This window comes from Bos indicus x Bos taurus, chromosome 25 (assembly GCF_003369695.1).
Source record: "Bos indicus x Bos taurus breed Angus x Brahman F1 hybrid chromosome 25, Bos_hybrid_MaternalHap_v2.0, whole genome shotgun sequence".
Taxonomy (NCBI): domain Eukaryota; kingdom Metazoa; phylum Chordata; class Mammalia; order Artiodactyla; family Bovidae; genus Bos; species Bos indicus x Bos taurus.
In genome coordinates, this window is record NC_040100.1 from 28,077,095 (window position 1) to 28,098,656 (window position 21,562).

Here is a 21,562-nt window from a genome sequence, read left to right on the forward strand (position 1 = left end):
TGGGCAGTGTCCCAGACATGGAAATGGTGGGAAAGGGTGAACCAGGCAGCTGGGGGAGAGGATGGATAACAACCCAGACTGATACCACACGTGAGCGGACAAGTTTTCAGCAGACCCAAGCCTTCCTGCCACCATCACAACTTCTGACCCACCAGCCAATCAGTGTGCTCTGTCTCTTCTGGCACAGCGATTGGCTCAGGGAGAAGCACGTGACCCAACCTGGGCCAATAAGAGACTGGGTCTCCTGATGACATACGAGGGACACCTGGAGTCGATGGGGGCCACTTAGATCTTGAGGGAAGAGGACGTCTGAGAAGGAAGCAGCACAGATAGCTGAGGAACAAGGACACGAAGGAGAGGCACTGTCTGAGTCCCTGGATCACACCAAACCTGAACGTGAACCTTGGCAGTTATGTGAACCAGAAGGCTTGTTGCCTAAGCCTATCTGGGCAAGGTTCGAGTCACTCGTAGTCTGAGGGAACCCTCTGAGCCAGGCCCACGGTCATCTGCTCCTCCCCAAAGCCCAAGCAGGTGCGACGGGACCAGCCGGATGAGCCGAACTGATGCTCAGAAAGGCAGAGTGACCCATTCATGGTTACAGAGCTGGAGTTCGGCTGGAATTCGGACCTGCGTTTGCCCAGAGCCCCGTGGCTCTCTCCACGTCCCACTTACCCATGCAGCGTGGGGGGGTCATTCCTGGCCCACGTGAACGTGGCGTTCTTCACGGTGATGCTGTTCGTGGCTCCAGCTGGAAGGCACCAGAGATATAACACGTCAGGCGCAGGTGCAGCCGTGGCCTGCGCTTGAGCAGCAGGCTCTTACTTTTTGTTTTTCCTTATCAGGTTGTTCAACTCCAGAGGCTGGACACCCATCCTAGGCATTATCTGGTCACATCAGTCACTGTTTCTGAAGAACTTCAACCAGCAGCTCTGGAGACGGCCTCCACCCAGAGAGCCGAAACCACGAGAGGGCTCTGCCTTTGAAAGATAGGCGGCCGCACAATCTGGGAGGGCCAGGGACACCCGGGGCCTCCCGCACTCATCCCTGGGAGCTTCCGGCAGCTCTGGGGGAGGGGCGGGGTGAGCAGAAGCTAAGGTCACAGGGCCCCAGCAGCGCCCTCATGCAGTCGCCTGTGATTGATCAGCTCAGGCTGGCCCACGGCCCTCATTACACCTCCAGGGCCCCTCCTTTAATGTTCGAAGTAGGGTCCTTCACCCTGAAACTCCCAGATTCCAGGGCAGCCTAACTCACTTCCCTGCATCCCCTCTCTCCCTTCCTCCAGCCACGCCGCTCAGGTCAGGGCAGGTCGGTCTTCCCCTCAACACCCACCTCTGTAAACTGTGCAAACTCGGGGATGCAACAGGAAATGGGGAATCCTGGTGGGGGAGGGGAAGGCAAGCCAGACAAAGTCTGTGCAAGGCGGACCTACGTGTTTCTAGCCCCTCTGCCTCCATCAACATTCCCTCCTTTTATTCTCTTTTTACTCCATGCCCTTCACTTAAACAACTTCTGACTGAAATGATGAGCCAACTTGAAACCATCTAAAGAGAAGATGGGGAGGTGCTTCTAGGTTGTCAAAGGCATAAATAAATTGCCCCACCCACCAAAGCAGCAAAATCTGTGAGGAGAGGAAGTTACTGGTTAACCGAACTTAACCTGCCTGGCCCCCATCTGTCCCCTGAAACAGAAAACAAGGAGGAAGCTTGAAGGTGCTATTTAAGGAATTTAAGAAAAGCCACTAGAGTTGGTCAAGCTAGAGGCTACAAGACTTGGCCGGGAGCTGCCTAAGGGCCCCCATCTGGCACCCGGAGAGTGTGGATAAACATCTCAGAAGCTGAGCGTCTAAGAGGGGCTGCCTTCAGGGCAGAGAATAGGGGCTGAGACCTCAACTGAGGCCTGGACCCAGGCCCAGGGGTTTTCCAACATGACTCTTGCTGTGAGCTGATTTGGGGAGCTTGAAACCTCCTTGGTTGACCCCAAACCCTGGAGTAGACGGCATCATTCTGCAACTTGTGTGTGTACATGTCTGTGTACACATGTGTGTGTGTGTTGGGGGCGGGGAATAACTCGATCCTCAACACAACAGAAACTGGACAACCACAGGCCAGGGAAATCGGGAGGGAGGTTCCAGGAAGTGGTGGTTCTCAACTAGGGGTGACTTTGATCCCCCAGGGACACAATGTCTGGAGACATTTTCAGTTGTCAAACCTGGGATGGGTGTTACTGGCACCTAGGGGTGCTGCTCAAGCAGCCTAGAGCACTGGTCAAAAAGTCTGTTTGGGTTTTTCGTAACGTTATGCAGAAAACTCAAATGAACTTTCTGGCCAACTCAGTACAACGCATGGGACATCCCCACAGCAAAGTGACCCTGACCCGAATGTTGGTGGTGCTGAGGCTGAGGAACGCGGCCCCCCATGCCGACCGCCTCTCACATACACTGGGGGGGGATCGACTACCATGATCTTTGTTTGGCAAGTGCTGTGCTGGGTGTTCCACACGCCACTGAGGACATCTGAATGCCTGCTGCACCGCTCACATGTACACACATGCTACACTGCTTACGTGCGTACACGCGATGGACTGCTCACATGCATACACACATTCATTCCTCTGACCACATCTACTGGGCTTGGGAGCCAGACTCTGTGGGTTCAAATTCCGTGTGGCCATTTCCTAGCTGGTGAAGCACAGGCAAGTTACTTCACTTCTCTGTGCCTCACTTTCCTCATCTGTAAACTGGGATTGTTAATGGGATCGACCTTACAGAGCTGTCATGAGGAGAAAAAGGAGGCAACACAGACAGTCCTTAGAACAACGACTGACACACAGCGGCTGCTCGGTAAATCTCAGTGCAGAGACGCGGAACCATCGGTGAGAACACAGATTCTGCTGACGGGCTGCGGATGTGAATCCTGACTACTTCTTACTGCTGTGCGAGTTACCCAGGCAAGCGTCCTCATCTGCTGATGGGGGGTTTCCACAGCGCCCCTCCGTGAGCTGCGGTGAGCCATGGACGGGCGAGTATGGTGACGTCCTTAGGAGAGGACACACCTAGCGGGCGTGTCGTTACAACGGAAGCGGTCACTAGCACTAGTTCTATGAATATTTCTTATTGAGTGCCTGGAGATCCCTGCTCAGGGGTCCACTGGGAAAGGATAAATTAATAAGCTACAGAATAACAAATCTACCAAAAAAAAGAAAGGCACGGTCCTTTCCATTGCCCAGATGGGGAAAGTGAGGCTCAGACCAGTAAAGTGACCTGCCTGAGGCGGCACAGCTACAGGGGTGGCGTTTGGCGACCCTTCCTTAGTTTGCTCATTTGCCCAGAATGGAATGGAAGCTGGGGCCCTGGAATCTGGCCCTGGGGAGGGGTAGGCCTCTCACAAGAAGGCGAGATACGAGAGGTGCGCGTTCACCCTCCTGGGAAGGCCTAGGTCGTCCACGCTCCCGGGACGCACCGTCTTTGATGGGCCGGCGCTGGATGCTGTCAGGGTCCAGGTCCTCGTGGGACAGGAAGACCCTCAGGCGCTTCAGGGAGACGCTCGCCTGCACGGAGAGCAACAAGCTGCGGTTATTTTTAAACATGTTTTTGCAAAAACAGACCAAGGCTAACTCACAGTGGTTTCCCCTGGGTGCGGAAGGGCCCACATCCTCCCTTATTTCTGAAGTTTCTGCATTTCCTACCCCGAGCGGACACCTCAGAAGAAAAAAATTAAATGGGTCTGGGTTCTTGTTTGTCTTCCTTTAAAAAGCCCACAGGTGGCATTACAGAGGAGGGTGGGGGACCGTCCTGGCCAGACAAGAGACTTGAGAAACAACTGAAGGCAATGGTCTTAAGACAAACGTGAAACTCGGAGATAAAGGTGTCCTGGAGGCTGAATGCACTGCACAGTGCTGTGGCCAAGGATGCTGTATGATAAACTTCACAGCTGCTAAGAGACGAACTGCATGGCTCCCACCACAAAAAAACAAACGATAACCGTGACAGGTGACTGAGGTATAGCTGACGCTATGGTCGTAACAGCAGTGCCACAAATCCATGTATCAAATCACCATGCTGCGTGTACTGAACATATGTTCAACAAAAACAAATTAAAAAAAAAAAAAAAGCAAAGGTTCTGATTTAAACAGCCCAATAGCAAGGACATTGCTGAGAGATAATCCAGAACATTTTAATATGGGGCAAGTATTATTTTAAGAGATTACTGTTACTTTTGTTAGGTCTGATAATGGTGTTACTTATGTAAGAAGAAATGCATGCTGAAATATTTATGGGTGAAATGCCAAGAGATCTGGGATTTGCTTTAAAATTCTTCAGCGAAGAGAGAGAGAGAGAAAGGAATGGAGGGAGGGAGGAAGACAGAGGATGAGATGAAGTAATCAAGGCAAAATGCTGGATCTGGGTGATGGGCATGCGGCATTCTTATACTATTCTCGCCACTTCTGCATACACATGAAATCAGTCATAATAAGAAGGGGTTTTACTAGCTTATTTTTTTAAAAGCCTTGACCAGGGCTTGGACAATGAAACCTTAAGGCTTATTTGTCAATGTGGCTAATGATACGGTTTTCATGGAAACGTGTGCACAATTAGGGAGAAGAGTGTCACAAACACCGTGGGCAGGAAAGTGCAGGAGCTTCAGAGGGTGTAAGTGTGACTGAGTGGCTTCTTCTCCTTTAGAATCACCACCCGGGCTGGGGGCTTCTAGGGCATCCAGCTGGAGTTTCTCAAATGGTGAGCCAAGCCCATGAGTGGGTTGCAAAATCAATTTAGTGGTGGCATTTTTTCTTTAAATTTATTTATTTTTAATTGAAAGATAATTGCTTCAATTACAATATTTGGTTTGATTTCTGTAATACATCAACATGAAGTGGCTGGAGGTGTAAGAAACAGGACACAGTACGACAGGGCAGGGTGGAACAGACTCAATTAGAGCAGAGAGGATCCAGTGTTTCAGAAAGAATCTTGCAGCGCTCAGGAAAGCCTAGCTGCAGTAACTTTTGTTCCATACACCTGGGGCATCCCAGGTGGCGCAGGGGTAAAGAACCCGCCTGCTAAATGCAGGAGACACAAGAGATGCAGCCTCGATCCCCGGGTCAGGAAGATCCCCTGGAGAAGGAAATGGCAACCCACTCCAGTATTCTTGCCTGGGGAATCCCATGGACAGAGGAGCCTGGAGGGCTACAGTCCTTGGGGTCGCAGAGTCAGACAGGACTGACTGAGCGCGCGCACACACACACATACACTTGAGTATGCATGTCAACAAATAAAAACGTCTCTTTTTCTTTAGAGCAGGACCAACAAAAGCACAAGGTCTGGGCCTCCATCACCGTCCCCCCGCCCTGAGCACAGTGGGACAAGCCACACACAGGCAGCTGCATCCAGGGGACTTTCGTGCCCTTTGGGCTCGTTTCCCCCGAGCCCCTTCCCTGAAACCCCCCCGGTCTCGCCTGTACCTGCACAATGCTGCTGATGACCATGGGGAGGATATTCAGGGGGAAGCGGAGGATGTTGAACAAGGCCAAGGACACGAAGGCCTTCTGGGCATCCAGGATGTTGTTCTCGTCGACGGTCACGTAGACGGCAAACGTGGACAGGGCCACCTGCAAGCAGACAGGTCAGCGTCGCAGTCACAAGAGCAGCGACACATGCCCAAAGTCTAGCATACAGCAGGCACTCACTAACACCCAGAGAATGAACTGGATGAACCAATGGCTAGGAGCCAAAGTCCCAGCCATTCCCGCCACCGTTCTCCACGGGACACTGAACGGGCATTCAAGGGGTCCCTCAACATCACCACGAGAGATCAAACCTCTCAGCCAATGTCAGTGCAGTGCCCTCTGCCCAAAATGACTTTCCCATCCTCCCTGTTCAGGGAGGATGCCCAACCCACAACAGCCCCGCGACCGCTCTCCATCCTTGTTGCTACTGTTTAGTTGCCAGGCTGTGTCTGACTTTGTGGCCCCATGGACTGCAGCACACTAGGCTCCTCTGTCCTCCACTATCTTCCAGAGTTCGCTCAAACTCACGGTCATCGAGTCAGTGATGCTACCTAAGGATCACATCCTCTGTTGCCCGCTTCTCCTCCTGCCTTCAATCCTTCCCAGCACCAGGGTCTTTTCCAATGAATTGGTTCTTGACATCAGGTGGCCAAAGTACTGGAGCTTCAGCATCAGTCCTTCTACTGAGTATTCAGGGTTGATTTCCCTTAGGATTGACTGGTTTGATCTCTTTGCTGTCCAAGGGACTCTCAAGAGTCTTCTCCAGCACCATCCTTACATCCTGGTTTATTTTTCTTCGTAACACCTATCACTACCTTACATTGTAAGATCACAGATATTGAGGGTCTGTCTTCTGCACTGAAATGCAAACTCCACAAAGGTAGGGACCTATGTATGTGGCTGTATCCTCAGCGCCTAGAATGACCCTGAGCACACAGGAGCCCTGAGACCTCAGGCAAGTCACCTCCTCTCACCAGCCTCCACTGTCTCATCTGTGAAATGGGGTGGACGTGGAGGACTCATGCCACTGCTGAAAGCTCCTTCCAGCTAAGAGCACCCCCAGAAAAGGAACGTAGGTTTTTTAAAAAAAGAAAAAACAAACAGCCAAAGGTCCTCTGAAGCCTACTCCCTTCCTCACAAAATCAGACTTGCCTTAAGTCCTGTGGGGAGGCTTGGGATTTCAACTCCCAGGCAACGGGAATTTGGGTTCAGCTGTCTGAGACAGCAGGCCCTCCCTCACCAGGAAAAAGGAAAGACCCCGAATAATCCAGGGCTGGGACACACCGTTTAGGTGGGAAAAGATCAACAGTGTCTCCCCGGGCCCCACCTCCTGCTGGGGCCAGCACAGTACCAGGTGTTGCCGGGAGGCTAACAACATCCCCCGGAGGTCACCTGCACACATTACCAAGGCAATCTGGAAAACCTTGGACCCAGCAGATGGGTGCAAGTCTCCACCCCCACGTTAGCCCAGGCTCCAAGAGCCATTAAAGGCTTTCCCTGGGGGGAAATAAACCGCCTGGGACCTCATTCTTGAGCTCAGGACAGATGGCCAGCAATCAGGAGATCCCAGTGTGGCCAAGATTCTGGTGCAGCTGAGGTCCAGGGTATTTTCAGGGTCTCAGCTGCCTCATTTCTTTGCTACCTATTAGAAGGTCGTATATCTTAAACATTAAACCCATAAGCTCTGTTTGTTTACCAGCTGTGTGACCCTGGGCAGTAGACAGCGTCTGTTTTTCCATCGATGAAATGGGAAATCAGGATAAGCACGCACAGGGCTTTTGGCAGCAAGGAGCCAGGCACTAGTGAAGAGTGCTTAACCCCGTGCCTGGGGAACAGTAAAATGCAGTAGATGGCGGCTGTTTATTTCTTGTTTTAGGACTCAGTTCAAAGTCCTTGGACTATTTTTCCAAAGAATCTATAAACTGGGTCCCAGTCGGTAAAGAATCTGCCTGCAATGCAGGAGACCTAGATTCGATTCCTAGGTCAGAAAGATCCCCTGGAGAAGGAAATGGCAACCCACTCCAGTATTCTTGCCTGGAGAATTCCATGGTCAGAGAAACCTGGCAGGCTACAGTCCACGGACTCGCAAGAGTCGGACCCAACTTGGCAACCAAACCACCAAGAACAGGGCACTGGAAAGCAGAGCAGGTTCTGACATTAACAAGGGAGGTGACCCTGAGGGAAGGCATGGAAATTTTCCAGGATCCGTGGCCAAGAGGGAGGTTAGGTGCTCAAAAAGCCACAGACACCCGATCCCTGGGATGACTGCACATGTTGGCTCTTCTCCTCCAGGTTCTGATGACACACTCGCCTCCTACCTGGAGAGTCTCCTCACTCAAAACTCCCCCCACCAGATCCACACAGAGGAACAGTATTCAACCATAAAAAGGACTGAAGTGCTGACTCCCACTGCACCATGGATGAACCCTGAAAACATGATCCTAAATGAAAGGAGACAGACATGAAAGCCACACACATTATATATGATTCCATTTAAATGAAATATCCAGACTAGGCAAATCAAAATCAACCCTGAATATCTGATGCTGATGCTGAAGCTCCATACTTTGGTCATCTGATGTGAAGGTCCAACTCATTGGAAAAGACCCTGATGCCGGGAAAGATTGAAGGCAGGAGGAGAAGGGCACGACAGAGGATAAGATGGTTGCATGGCATCACTGACTCAATGAACAGAGTTTGAGGAAACTCTAGGAGATGGTGAAGGACAGGGAAGCCTGGTCTGCTACAGTCCATGGGATCGCAAACAGCTGGACACGACTGAGCAACTGAACAGCAACAGAGACAGAGGTAGATGAGAGGATGCCCTGGGCTGGAGGATGGGGAGTGACTCCCCTAAGTACAGGGTTTCCTTCTGGGGTGATGGAAGTGCTCTGGAACTAGGCAGTGGGGATGGTTGCCCAGCCCTGTGAATACAATAAACACCACTGAACTGCACACACAGATGTGGTGAATTATTTATCATTAAAATAAAATTTTTTAAAAAATCACCTTTCCAATATCAGTCTATTTTACTCACTATAGAAGCCACAGTCTTGACTCAGGCCCCAGAATCTGACTGATTGGTAAACGACACAGCTCTGAACTTGTCTGCCCTCCTCTCCCACCACTCTCCCCGCTTCTTCCCTCTGTTCCAGCCCCACGGCCTCTGTGAGGCAGACACAGACCTGCCACAGCGCCTCTGCACTCAGTCTTCCTTCTCAAGGTCAGGCCCCTGACTGCCACCAGCTTAACACTCGGGTATTGCCTTTTCAGTGAAGTCTTGGATCATCTTCTTTTTTTGGGGGCCGCAGACTGCAGGATCCTAGTTCCCCAACCAGGGACAGAACCCATGGCCCATGCAGTGGAAGCGTGGAGTCTTAATCACCGGACCACCAGGGAAGTCCCGTGATCATCCAGTTTAAAAACTGTAAGCCCTCACAGTTGCTCTAACCAGAACCTTTTTTTTTCCCATTGCACTTATGACAGTTTAGCATACTATATATTCTTTATGCGTTCATTATGTGCATAGTCTATCTCTCCAAGTTAGAATGAATGAACGAACACCCCACGAGGGTGAGGGTTTTTGTCTGTAGTATTCACTGCTCTGTCATCAGTGCCTGGGACAGCACCTGGATCGTGGCAGATACCCAGAAAATGTTTGTGGGTGGGTGAGTGGATGGGTGGGATAGGTAAGTAGATGGATGGGTGAGTGGGTGGATGGATTTGCAAGAAAGCACACACCCAGGGGTGTCTCTTCAACAACACAGAAACCAAGCATCTCACCACCAGGATACCCCAGCTGCACTGGCCCAACTGATGGGGTGACTGCTGGCAGCACGGGGAGCGCATTGAGTGGCCCCCATCAGATCTGCAGCGTCCACTTCTCCAGGAAGTAGAGGGCATTTATTCATCCATCAACTACTAACTGGGCACCCTCTGTGTGCCAGGCACTGTGTAAGGCAGGCTTGGAGATCCTGAGATTCACAGTCAAGTGGGAAATAGGTACTAAACCAGGGTCTCTGGAGCAGGGGCGTCTGCCAGTGTGTGGAGGTGGCTGGGGAGGGGGTTTGCCACAGCCTTACAAATGGTGAGGGTCAAAGGTTTGGAAAATCCTTCACAAACAAGGAAGAACTACTGACCACTCTGAGTGAAAACAGAGCCTCCCTCCACACTGAGAAATGGGGCAAATGACCGAACCAACTACCCCAGCCCAATCCCTAAAAACCTGCCGTGTCTTCACGAGAACATCTGCTCCTTCTGCCTGGTTGGCGTCCACTATTGTTGGTTGTAACAACACGTCAGTTTTCCTTTGGGGAGCTGAATCTCCCCCAACTTCAGTCCATGAGGTTCAGCCACAGATCAAACGTCCACATTACAGCCTAATCTCTGACAGAAGTCACATGATCCAGGCCTGGCCAATCCAAGCATCCCTGTTCCCTGACTCCAGTGAATCAGGGACAAGCGCTCAATCAACCGTAACCAGTGAGACTCAACCCCACAGCTTTGCTGTGGGAACTAATGGGAAAAGGGGAGCTCTCTCCTCATTGTGGTTACTGAGATGACAGGATCAACTGTAACTGCATGTTGACTTTGCATCTGACAAAGAAACCACCATGGAGAAAGCAAAGGTAGGAGACAGGGAAGGAATTATACCCAACATTATCTTTGGAGCGCCTGGATCCAGCCATGCCTGAAACCCCAGTCATGCTTAAAACCAACACCTTCCTAGACTTTTCAGTTTTGTGACTCAAAAATCTCCCTTCTTTTTATTTTACTTGAGTGGATCTAAGTTAGGTTTCTGCCACTTGCAAGACGGTTCCTAACTAATACAGTTTATCCAAATCTTCAGTCTATTCATTTAGTCAGTCATTCTATATACACCTAACGAGTGGGTACTATTTGCTGAGTCCACTATATTTCAGGGGCTTCGCAGGTTGTGCTACTGGTAAGGAATCCTCCTGGCAATGCAGGAGACTTAAGAGATGCAGATTTGATCCCTGGGTCAGGAAGATCCCCTGGAGAAGGAAATGGCAACCCACTCCAGTATTCTTGCCTGGAAAATCCCATGGACAGTGGGGCCTGGTGGGCTACCTGCAAAGAGTCAGACACGACTAAAGCAATTTAGCACGCACTGTGTTTCAGGGATACAAGCAATAAAAGACAAGAGCCATGCATGTTCTGGTCAGTGGAGAACTGCACAGCAGGTAATCAGCATATAGAAGGGTAATTATTCTAAAGCAGGGACATACAAGGCACAGAGATGACAAGAAGCTCACAAACCTTCTAAGATAGCAAATGCTAAATACTGACGGCTGCCTGGGGATGCTATTTTAGGAAAGTGCATTAGGTGGACATGAGGACATGATAAATGCCAGGCTCTATATTCCAGAAAAACAATCCCATCAATCCTGCCACATGGCATCCCCATTCCTGCCTGACCTCCTCAGGACTCTGTCTTCCATCATACCTACCGGTGGGTAAACACATCATCATCCTTGAAGTGCAGGAATCCACCAGTGGAAAGAACATGCAAATACCTTCCAAGGGAACCAGAGGCCACATATTTTATCCTAATGTAGGCAGAGGCTTCGATGTCTCAGCCAGGGTCAAGGTCCCCGACTGACTCCCAGGCTCATCTGTTTCATGACAAACAGCTCAGCTAACTCTGTCTCTGGAAGTCCACCATCACCCCAAATCTGAATGGCAAATTGAAGGTCAAGAAAAGCCAGTCATACTTTTTAAGCAACTCCTGCTGTGCTTTCCTAAGGGAGACCAGGGCAGGAAATGATTATTTAAACAGTTGGCAGTTTGGGTGACTAGCTAGAAATGGCCAGGTTTTGTCACAGGATCTGACGTGCAGAGCAAAGGGTTATGGGGAAAGATCCTTTCTTCCTAAGCATAACACAACTCAGATGACCCCTCTGACTTCAGATCTTTGCCTATTTATAAAAAAGAAAAAAAAAAGGAATTCAAACATCTTGGATTTCTGTGTGATTTGCTATCATGAGTATGAAAGTAAATAAAATAGATGTAGCAGTTTAAGTACATTTACTGTATTTAGTCAATGTTATGCTGGTATACATGCAGGCTCTTTCCGTAAACACACAGAAGAAACTGGTATGGACAAGGAAGCTGGGCGATGGGGGCCTGTGGAGGCAACAGCAGTGCCTTTCACTGCAGACACGGGCTTCTCACCTGGGGATATTTTGATCATCATAATTGGGGAGATGGGGGGAGAGGTACCACTTGGCATCTAGTGGGGAAAGGCCAGGGATGCCGCTCAACAGCCTACAGTGCACAGGACAGCTCCCCACAAAGAAACAACGAATTATCCGGCCCCAAATGTCAGCAGTGCTGGAGTTGAGAAGCTCCCCTGCAGACTCTTTGGAACAGCTTTAACTATCTTCACCACATGAATGCATTACTTTCTGTTTTTAAAATAAAATGCATCATATATACAGTAAGGACTATTTAACAGTTGTATTTAATGCATAGAGACTATTGAACAGTCGAGCCTCCAGCAGGTGGCTCAGACAGTAAAGAATCTGCTTTTGATGCAGGAGATGCAGGTTCGATCCCTGGGTTGGGAAGATCCCCTGAAGAAGGAAATGGCAACCCACTCCAGCCATGGACAGAGGATCCTGGCGGGACTGAACAGTTGGAAGAAAATAAGAACAACCCCTGTTAACTACCACGCAGTATTGTATTTTTTACTTTTAACAAAAAAAAGAGAGTCACTAAGGACCTGGAGAAGGCTGGGGAGGCTGGAGTGTGAAAAGAATGAGATAGCAGACCCTTCCAGCCTGGAATGTGGGAGAGTTTGAGCCAGAGGGGATCTTAGGGAACACAGAGTCCCAGAATAGCTAAGTGACCTTGCTGCTTGGGCCAACTCCAGTCCACTGGCAGTGTTCATTCGCCTGGAGGACTGCTTGAGCATAATTCAGTGGGAGGGAGCACCATGACTGTCCAGGGGTGTCGGCTGAGGCAAGGGGCCTGCAGAGGGCAAGGCCGCACGCACAGCCCTGGGGCCCAATCCCTTTATCAAAGCCAAGTCAAGCCAAACGCTCATGGTCAGTCATGTCCCACTCTTTGCGACCCCATGGACTGTAGCCTGCCAGGCTCCTCTGTCCATGGGGATTCCTAGGCAAGAACACTGGAGTGGGTTGCCATTTCCTCCTCTAAGAGATCTTCCTAGCCTAAGGATCCAACATGTGTCTCCTGCATTGCAGGCAGATTCTTTACTACTGAGCCACCAGAAAAGCTCCAATCCCTTCATCTCTCCTGCTCAAAGATCCAGAGGCAGCGAGGTAAAATGACCAGCTGAAGGTACTCCGTGAGCTGGCAGGAGAATTCAGCAGGGGTCCTGACTCTCAGAGAAACATTCCAGTCCTCTAAGCCAAGACTCAGCTGGTTATGTCTCAGCCCATGAACTCAGGACGGATTTTACATTTTCAAATGATCTAAAAAAACCCCAATTTTTAAATGATCCAAAAAAACATTTCATGACACGTAGTAAAGTATACAAAATTCAAATTTCAGTGTCTATACAGTAATTTTTATAGGATCACAGCCATACCCATTCATTCTGTCTCATCCATACCTATTTTTTTTTTTTTAATTTTTGGCCACACCCCACAGCATGTGGGATCTCGGTTCTCTGACCAGGGATTGAACCTGTGCCCCTCTTTGGAAGGAGAAGTCTTCACCTCTGGACCACCGGTCAAGTCCCATCCATAGCCACTCTTGCACAACACCAGCAGAGATGAGCAGTTGCCACAGAGATCACACGGCCAAGGACGCCTAAATTATGCACTGGGTGATCCTATACAGAAAACTGTGCTTACTCCACCTTTTTGCCCATGTTTTTCAAACTTTAATGTGTATACAAATCCCCTGGCGGGGAAATTGCTAAAATTTAGATCTGTCTTAGCTTAGTCTGGGGTGAGGCCTCAGAGTCTATATTTCTAATAAGCAAGCTGGTGATGCCAATGCTACTGGTCTATGGGCCCCACTGCTGAGGACAAAGTGTGGACCCCAGGCCCCAGCAGCAGCAGCCCCTGGGAACATGTTAGAAATGTGAATACTCAGGGCCTTCCTAGACAGACTGGATCTGAAACTGAGTGGGGCCCAGCGAGCATGGCTTTAACAAGGCCTGCAGGTGAGTGTGAGGCCTGCACAAGCTGGAGCATCACTGAATCCGCCACGTTGCCTTGTGTGTGTGTTAAGAATCTAGGAGACATCAAGCTGAGCCTAACAAAATCCAGTATCCAAATGAATATACTTTGACAAACATCGAAAAAAGCAGGAGCTTCCTTAAACATTCCACCTGCAACTCTACTGTGATGAAGCAGATGGTAGCCTATTAGAAAATTCTTTCTTATTTATGAAAATTGTGGTTTTGGTCATAGGAAGTTCCCATAGGAATACATATTTGCCAACGTAAGTAAGAAGTAACACTCACTACTAGCATAACATTTTTAAAAAAGAATGACATAGTTAATAATACAAAGACAGAAAGAAAAAAGAAGCGTGGTGGGGGGACATGATCTGAAGTCATCCTTAACCATGTTTAACTGCCCACTGTGCTTAAAGGGCTTCCACAGTCCCTCTCTATATGGTTCCTGGTTTGCGGCCAGGTTGGGAAAATAGTAACTTACACTCATCTTTAAACCTTTCAAGGATGGCCAGCTAGGAACAGACCCATTACAGTAACCCAAGACGTGTGTATCAGAACATTCAGTACAGCAAGTGTATCAGAACATTAAGTAACAGCAAAGAACAAGGAGCAGCCTAAAAGGCCAGCCATGGGAGATGGGTTAAGTCCACAACGGCACACCCACGCTCCGGACAAGTATGCATCGTTCAAACAGATGAAGCAAATCTGAATGCATGAACTGAGCAGTTACATACTAAATCTAAAGGTCCAGAACACCGTGTAAGTATGACTCCTTTTGAATATATAATAAATATTTTAAAAATATCTATACACATCAACATTTTTTTCCTAAAAAGATATACAAAACTGTCATTTTGGAGGAAAGGGATAGATGGAAGGATAATATACTTTTATTACTTTTTATTGCATAACTTTGCATATGATTTGAATTATTTTTTCAATGAATGAGAAGTATTCGTTGACCACCTGTTAGGCACTGGTTCTGGCACTAGGGTACAGAAGTGAACAGAAAAAAATCTTTGCCCTCCTGGAGCTGACATTCTAGTGAAGAAAGACAATTCATGAAACAGTGAGCGACTTTTAGAGTGTGTCTGGCATGGCCACTTAGAGTGTGGTCCACAAGTCACTGCCAACCCTCCGTGTGTGACCAGATGCCCACAGCCCACAGACAGATAAGGAGCTGACACCATCAAGTGGCTCAACTAAGGCACCAAGCACGCAGCTTAGTCCTGCTGACTTTTTTTGTTTCTTAGCCAGACTTTCTCGATGAAGGACGCAGAGAGAAGAGGTTTACATTCCAGCACAAGCTTCTCCGCTCATGGTGAACCTGTAACAGTTCCTGAACTGGCTGCTCGGGGCAGCCCTGGGCTGGAAGCTATTAAGTGCTGTGAATAAAACAAAGGGCAGGGGTGGTACTTTTAAAAAAGAGTGGTTGGAGAAGACTGTGCTGAAATAGCGACTTCCGAAAAATACTTAGGCAACGACGACACAACAAAACGTCTGACCGTGTGGGCCAGGAGAAATCCGGCTTCACTCACCAGGAAAGGGGTGCAGACCCAGGTGAAGGTCCCCACAGCGGCCAGGTAGGCAGATTTCTTCAGCACCTTCAGCTCTTCCTGCCGGATGGCCAGCACCTTGTCTTTGAATGCCAGCTCCCAGGCATAAAGCTTCAGCACTTTGATCCCGTTGAGAATTTCGTTCATCAGCTTAATCCGATTGTCCTTGCTCTTCATGTGGGCCACCTTGGAAGAGGAAAGCGGTCAACACCTCACCGGGGCAGGGGCTGGCTGCTCACTTCTGGCCCCGGCACCAGACTAACAACCCCATCTGTTAAGAATGGGCCTTCCTGAGGGTGGGAAAACGGGCCTGCAATCCCTGGGAACCCTGACAGCCCTCCAAAGGATTCGTTTTTTCAAGGCAAAAAAACTGCTTTGAATTACGTTAGATTGACATTATTAGCAAAACCTCTTAAAATTAGGAGAGAGGCGAGAAAAACTTTACAGCCATCCAGGGAGGAAGGGGCACATGCCTTACTCTGCTGATCCAAATATGAGAGATGATACTTTTTCCCCCCTCCATTTTCTTATCTTCTTTACTGCTTATCAGCCAGTACATGCTGTTACAATACTGAAGTGTTTCTGTACCAGCCAGCACTGGTTCTGACCATTGGGTACCCGTGCTATAGAGCTGTTAAATATTTTTTATATCACCTAGCCTTTTCCTTAAGCTAGACACTTTTCTAAGCTTTTCACGGGCATTTAGTCCTGCTCACAAGAACCCTATCATTAAGTGCTATGTCACTCCTGGGTCATGGAACAGGACAGTTTAAGCAACATGAGGTCAAGGCCAGAGACTGAAACTGCTTCAGAGGTGGACCATTCAAGGGAAGAAGATGAGAGGCCATAATCATCCCCCTACCCCCGCAAACTTCATCCCACCAGGCCCATGTTCTGGAATCTGTCTCTCCTATAGCATCATCAGTGCAGCCAAGCTCTCTCATTTGAAATTCCACAGGCACATCATAAATAGCCATCAATGGGGGAGCAAAAAAAAAAAAAAAGAACTCTGGCCCATCTCTGTTATGGACCATTAGACATGAGCTCAAGAGAATGAAGTCAGACCACATGGCATGCCACAGAAAGATCCCCAGGCATGGTATCAAACGACAAAATCATGCTGCCAAAAGAGCCTGTGTGTGTTAAAATATATATGGTGATAGCACCATAATGCACACACTACTCACACCAAGCCTAACTCTACAGTGAGTCTGATCTCTACATAACCACACAGAAAGTTCTAGAAGGATTTGCTTCAGTGTGTTCACTGTGGTTGAGAGGACAGGGAAGGGGACAGGCCCTACACTTTTGTATTATTTGAACTTTTTAAATATAATGAGAAGACATTCACTCTGTTACTTGACTATTTAAAAACTTAAAAAATACTAAGTAGCTGTGACCAGCGTTAAGGTGATGGGGTAAAAAGCAAGGGGTGGTTTTTGCTCAGCCCTGGACAATGCACACCCATAAGGGAATAGAACCCACGGGAAATGAGGACTCTTCCAGAGGTCCACAGATGCGGCTTCAGACACTGGCCCACGAGGTCTAAATATTTCAGGAGCTCTCAACCTTGGCAGCCCAATGGTAAGCTTTAAAAATCCCTGATGCCCAGGCCCCACCCATATCAGGTGGCTCAGAATTCCCAGAATGGGGCATAGGGACCAGCATTTATGAAAGTGCCCCAGAGGATTCCCACAGGCAGGCAAGGCTGAGGCCCCCACGGCCTGTGCAGAAGGAAGTCAGCCGACACTTAGTGGAAAGGCCTCAGGCAGGGGCCTGGCTCGGAGCCCAGGGAGACACCCCCTTACCTGGTACGTCTTGGTCTTCATGGCCATCACAGCATTGAGGGGAACCATGAGGACCATCACGGCCACCCCCGCCAGGACGGAGGGGCCCAGGTTCTACGGGAGGAATGAGAACAAAGCCTCAGCACAGCGCCTCCTGGGCTGAGCCACCCCATGCAGTTCTTTCACTTTTCAGACTTATCCCAGAGCATCCCTCGGGGCCCCACAAACCCTGTGCGAATATTAAGGCCACGATCCTTTATCTGAAACCCTTAAGACCAGGTTGGGGTTTTTACTGTTGTTGCTGTTATTTATTTTTCACTGAAGGATAATTGCTTTACAGTATTCTATTGGTTTCTACCAACAGGGTGGGTTTTGCAAACGAGAACTGAAGGATTTCAGAAAGGTAATGAGATGTGAAACAGAAAACAGTGAATACGCCCACCTGACTGTCTATCTTGCTCAAAGGCCCCTGGCTAGGGGCCGGGTGCTTGGGTTTGGGGAGGGCTCCCAAAATTGTCAGAACTGATTTAAGACTGACTCACTATGCCTAAACTGTACAAACAATACAGCTTCTGCTGATTAAGCCTTTTCCCCTTGGGAGTCTGCAAGTTTGGTCTGTGCCAGGTAGAAGCTGCCAGTGTGATCAGCCCCCAATAAAAACCCTGGACTAGGGGGTCTCTCACAAGCTTCCCTGGCTGGTAACATTTCACACATGTTGTCACAAGCATCCAAACTGGGGAATTAAGTACCTCTTGTTGACTCCAGGGTGAGAGGACGCCTGGAAGCTTGTCCCTGATCCCCCTTCAACCTTTGTTAATCTTGCTGTAACCCTAGCGAATCATGAACCTGCTGGAGTCCTAGGACCCCCTGACATAGGTGGATATGCCTGTATATCGTACCCCACCAGGCCATGGAACAGCATTCCATAAGCAAATGCAATTCTTTTTTTCAGTAGCAAATGGGAAAATTCCCACTGAGAGGGATAATCAAGATGATAAATCACACATCTGTTCAGGTCAGGTCTGGCCACCAAATGAGTTAAGAAACACTTTCGGTTTTTAGAGCTTTTTGATACAAGGACTTGTAGATGAGAAGCTATAGACTGTTCTGTGGTCCCATTTGCAGATTAAGGAAACTGCACCTCAGAAAGGTTAAGAGATCATGACTGAGGCAAGATACTGATCGACATTTTTCAACTTGCACGTTACACACATCAGAAGAGACAGCCTGAGGAGTCTGCCCAGTGTATACGCTCTCAGCTGAGACGGACGGTCAGAACCAGAGGGTAAGCATGTTAGTCCCTTCCAAGGAGTCAGCCTTGGGTGCTCCAGTCCCAGTTACCAAAAAGCCGCTCTACTGCTCCAAACTACTGCTCTACCGTCACTTTGCCAACAAAAATCTGTCTCGTTAAAGCTACGGTTTTTCTAGAAGTCATGTATGGGTGTAAGAGTAGGACCATAAAGAAGGCTGAGTGCCAAAGAATTGATGATTTCAAACTATGTTGCTGGAGAAGACTCTTCAGAGTCATCTGGACAGTAAGGAGATTAAACCAGACAATTCTAAAGGAAATCAACCCTGAATATTCAGTGGAAGGACTGATGCTGAAGCTTAAGTTCCAATACTTGGTTCACCTGATGCAGAGAGGCAATGCATTGGAAAGACCCTGATGCTGGGAAAGACTGAAGGCAGGAGGAGAAGGGGACGACAGAGGACGAGATGGTTGGGTGGCATCACTGACTCAATGCACATGAGTCTGAGCAAGCTCTGGGAGACGCTGAAGGACAGGGGAACCAGGTGTGCTGCAGTCCATAGGGTCACAGAGTTGAACACAACTGAGCGACTGAACAACAACAACTGCTCCAAATGTTTTCTGTGATGCAGCTCTGCTCAGTGACGATTAATCCACCTCTAAGAATGAAGGTGATTTCTACCAACAATCTGAAGCATTCAGAATCAACTCTGAAAGCAAATCATAGTTAAAAGACACCAGGCACATCTCTGTACCACGTATGGCTCAGGGAACACTACCGGCAGCAATTCATTCAATTGTCCTGACATCAATCACTGCAATGACGTTTCCTGACTGTCAACAGTTTACAGATGAGGACATCAAGACGTAGTGACATTAAGCCATAAGGGCAGCAAGAGGAAGGATCTGAACCAGGGCAGCCCGATTTCAGAGCCATCTTGTTGCCTGTTATCCTATGTTCTTGACTGTCAGAGAAACCCTGCTGCTGCTGCTACTGCTGCTAAGTCGCTTCCGACGTGTCCGACTCTGTGCGACCCCATAGACAGCAGCCCACCAGGCTCCCCCATCCCTGGGATTCTCCAGGCAAGAACACTGGAGTGGGTTGCCATTTCCTTCTCCAAAGCATGAAAGTGAAAAGTGAAAGTGAAGTCGCTCAGTCGTGTCCAACTCTTAGCAACCCCATGGACTGCAGCCTACCAGGCTCCTCCGTCCATGGGATTTTCCAGGCAAGAGTACTGGAGCGGGGTGCCATTGCCTTCTCCCTGGTTTTGGTCTAAAGCAGCAGTTCCCTACCAGTGAGGTATATTCCCCCAAGGGACATCTGAAAACGTCTGGAGACCTTTTCGCAAGTGGCGGTGGGAGTGTGGGGGTGAAGAGGTGGTATGTGATTGGTATCTCCTGGGGAGAGGCTAGGGAGGCAGCTAAACATACTATACTACAACACACAGATCAGCCCCCAACAGTGAAGAATTATCCTGCCCCACGTATCAATAACACTTTCAGCAACTCTCATTTAAAATAAAGCCATTTTCTTAGTGGTTCACAAATCAACCCTGAAGGCAATTCTAAAAGGACTGTTCCACGACAGCACTTTCTGGGGAAGTAGATGCCCCAAGACACCTGCCAGATGAAGAAGTCCACCTAATTAAAAGGGGGAAAAAATCAGTGGAAGTGGTATTTATCACAGCCTTAAAGTCTGGGATAGTCTGGAAGTTCTTGTCATCAGTAGGGAGGAAAGGGAATTCCTGGTGGAAGGAAAGGCATGTGCAAAGGCCCAGAGGTAGAAAGAGTAAGGCCTGGATTAGGCTAAGAGCATCTTGGCTCATCATCTTCATACTTTGGGAGGTGCCCTTCCCCATGTGGAAGGGCTGTCAATCACACCCTGTTCACACTGAGAGAGAACACGTGACCCAGGCTGGCCAATCAGAGAATGCTGCCTATTTCAGCCTGATATTTTTTCAAGGATGCGACTAGGACTGTGCTCAGCCACAGTGCTCCCTGGGAGTCTGACTGAGACAAACGGGAAAGGAGTATCTTCTCTTTTGTCTGGCACCAACACCTGTGAAGATGCTATAAACCCAAAGCTATGGAAGCCGTGTGAAGAAATCCCACTGAGAACGAAATCAACTCAGAGAAACACCAAGCTAAGAAAGGATGAGGGCATGAGATTGTGTCCTTACAGCACTGCCAGATCTCCAAGATCCATCCATACCTGAAGCCAGTCCCCTAGACTCTTCAGTTACCCCCACCCATAAAATTCCCTTTACTTGCTTATGTTGCTCTAAAATGCACTTCTACCCCCTGCAACCGAAAGACCAACATAACTTAGGACTCATGAATAAAGGAGTTTGCTGAGTCTTTGGGAAGACACAGAGGGAGAAATACAATGGATATGTCATAGGGTGGTTAACTACACACACCGTCAAGAAGAGACACGTGCAAATAAATACCATGCCACCCGAGAGAACATAGCCCAACAACTGAAGAAAGGAACAAAATATCCAGGAGCTGGCTGACAAGCCAGAAAATAAAATGTGAACGATGTCAAGAAACGCCAGCAAGCATGTTACGTGGCAGCCTGGATGGGAGGGAGGTTTGGGGGGAGAATGGGTACATGTATATGTGTGGCTCAGTCCCTTCGCTGTCTACCTGAAACTATCACATTGCTCATCGGCTATACCCCAATACAAAACAAAAGTTTGTGTTTTTTTTTTTTTTTTTAAAGAAATGACAGTGAGCTACAGAGGTTCTCATCCCTGGCACCCACTCCCTCGTCCCCCCACTGCCCACACATGGAGGTCCCTCCCCATGTGCCACGGGAATGACGTCAAACACACACCAGCCACAGGAGGTAGAGGGCAAGGATGACTTGCAGAGGGGCTGACCAGATCATGTTAATGTATGTGGCCAGGTCCATGAACCTCTGGGCGTCCACGGACATGAGGTTGACGATCTCCCCGACTGTGGAGGACTTTCTGGCTGCATTGGTGATCACCAGGGCCTGCGGGACAAAGGAGAGGGAAAGAGGGTGGGTGTGGTGGGAGACAGCCAGGGCCCCCATCCAGGCCCACGTGGAGGAAGGAGACAGCGCACCAGCCGAGAGGTCGCTGCCTTCTCCTCCCCTGGAGGCTTATCTGCCTTCCCAGCCCGTGTGTCTCGTCACAAAGGCCCGTCTCTTATCGACAGCACCTACTGCCTCCCCCATCCTGAGCTCTTCGGTACAGAAGGGACCTCAGAGGTTGCCTAAACCCGGGCTTCATGCACTTGAGTGTGTACGTGTACACACAACCAC

At 49.1% G+C, this 21,562-nt stretch overlaps 1 protein-coding gene across 4 annotated transcripts in view; it reads right to left on the reverse strand.

The window, feature by feature from the left end:
* The window catches only part of ABCC1 (ATP binding cassette subfamily C member 1), a 152,075-nt gene that overhangs the window by 47,280 nt on the left and 83,233 nt on the right, over nucleotides 1–21,562 (reverse strand). For all 4 annotated transcript variants that reach the window (XM_027528199.1, XM_027528197.1, XM_027528198.1 and 1 more), the window contains exons 10-15: nucleotides 21,110–21,271; nucleotides 17,043–17,135; nucleotides 15,217–15,420; nucleotides 5,458–5,604; nucleotides 3,459–3,546; nucleotides 673–748 (exon numbers count right to left, since the gene is read on the reverse strand). In XM_027528199.1, coding sequence (XP_027384000.1) covers nucleotides 673–748; nucleotides 3,459–3,546; nucleotides 5,458–5,604; nucleotides 15,217–15,420; nucleotides 17,043–17,135; nucleotides 21,110–21,271 — 770 coding nt within the window. The remainder of the gene's footprint in view (nucleotides 1–672; nucleotides 749–3,458; nucleotides 3,547–5,457; nucleotides 5,605–15,216; nucleotides 15,421–17,042; nucleotides 17,136–21,109; nucleotides 21,272–21,562) is intronic.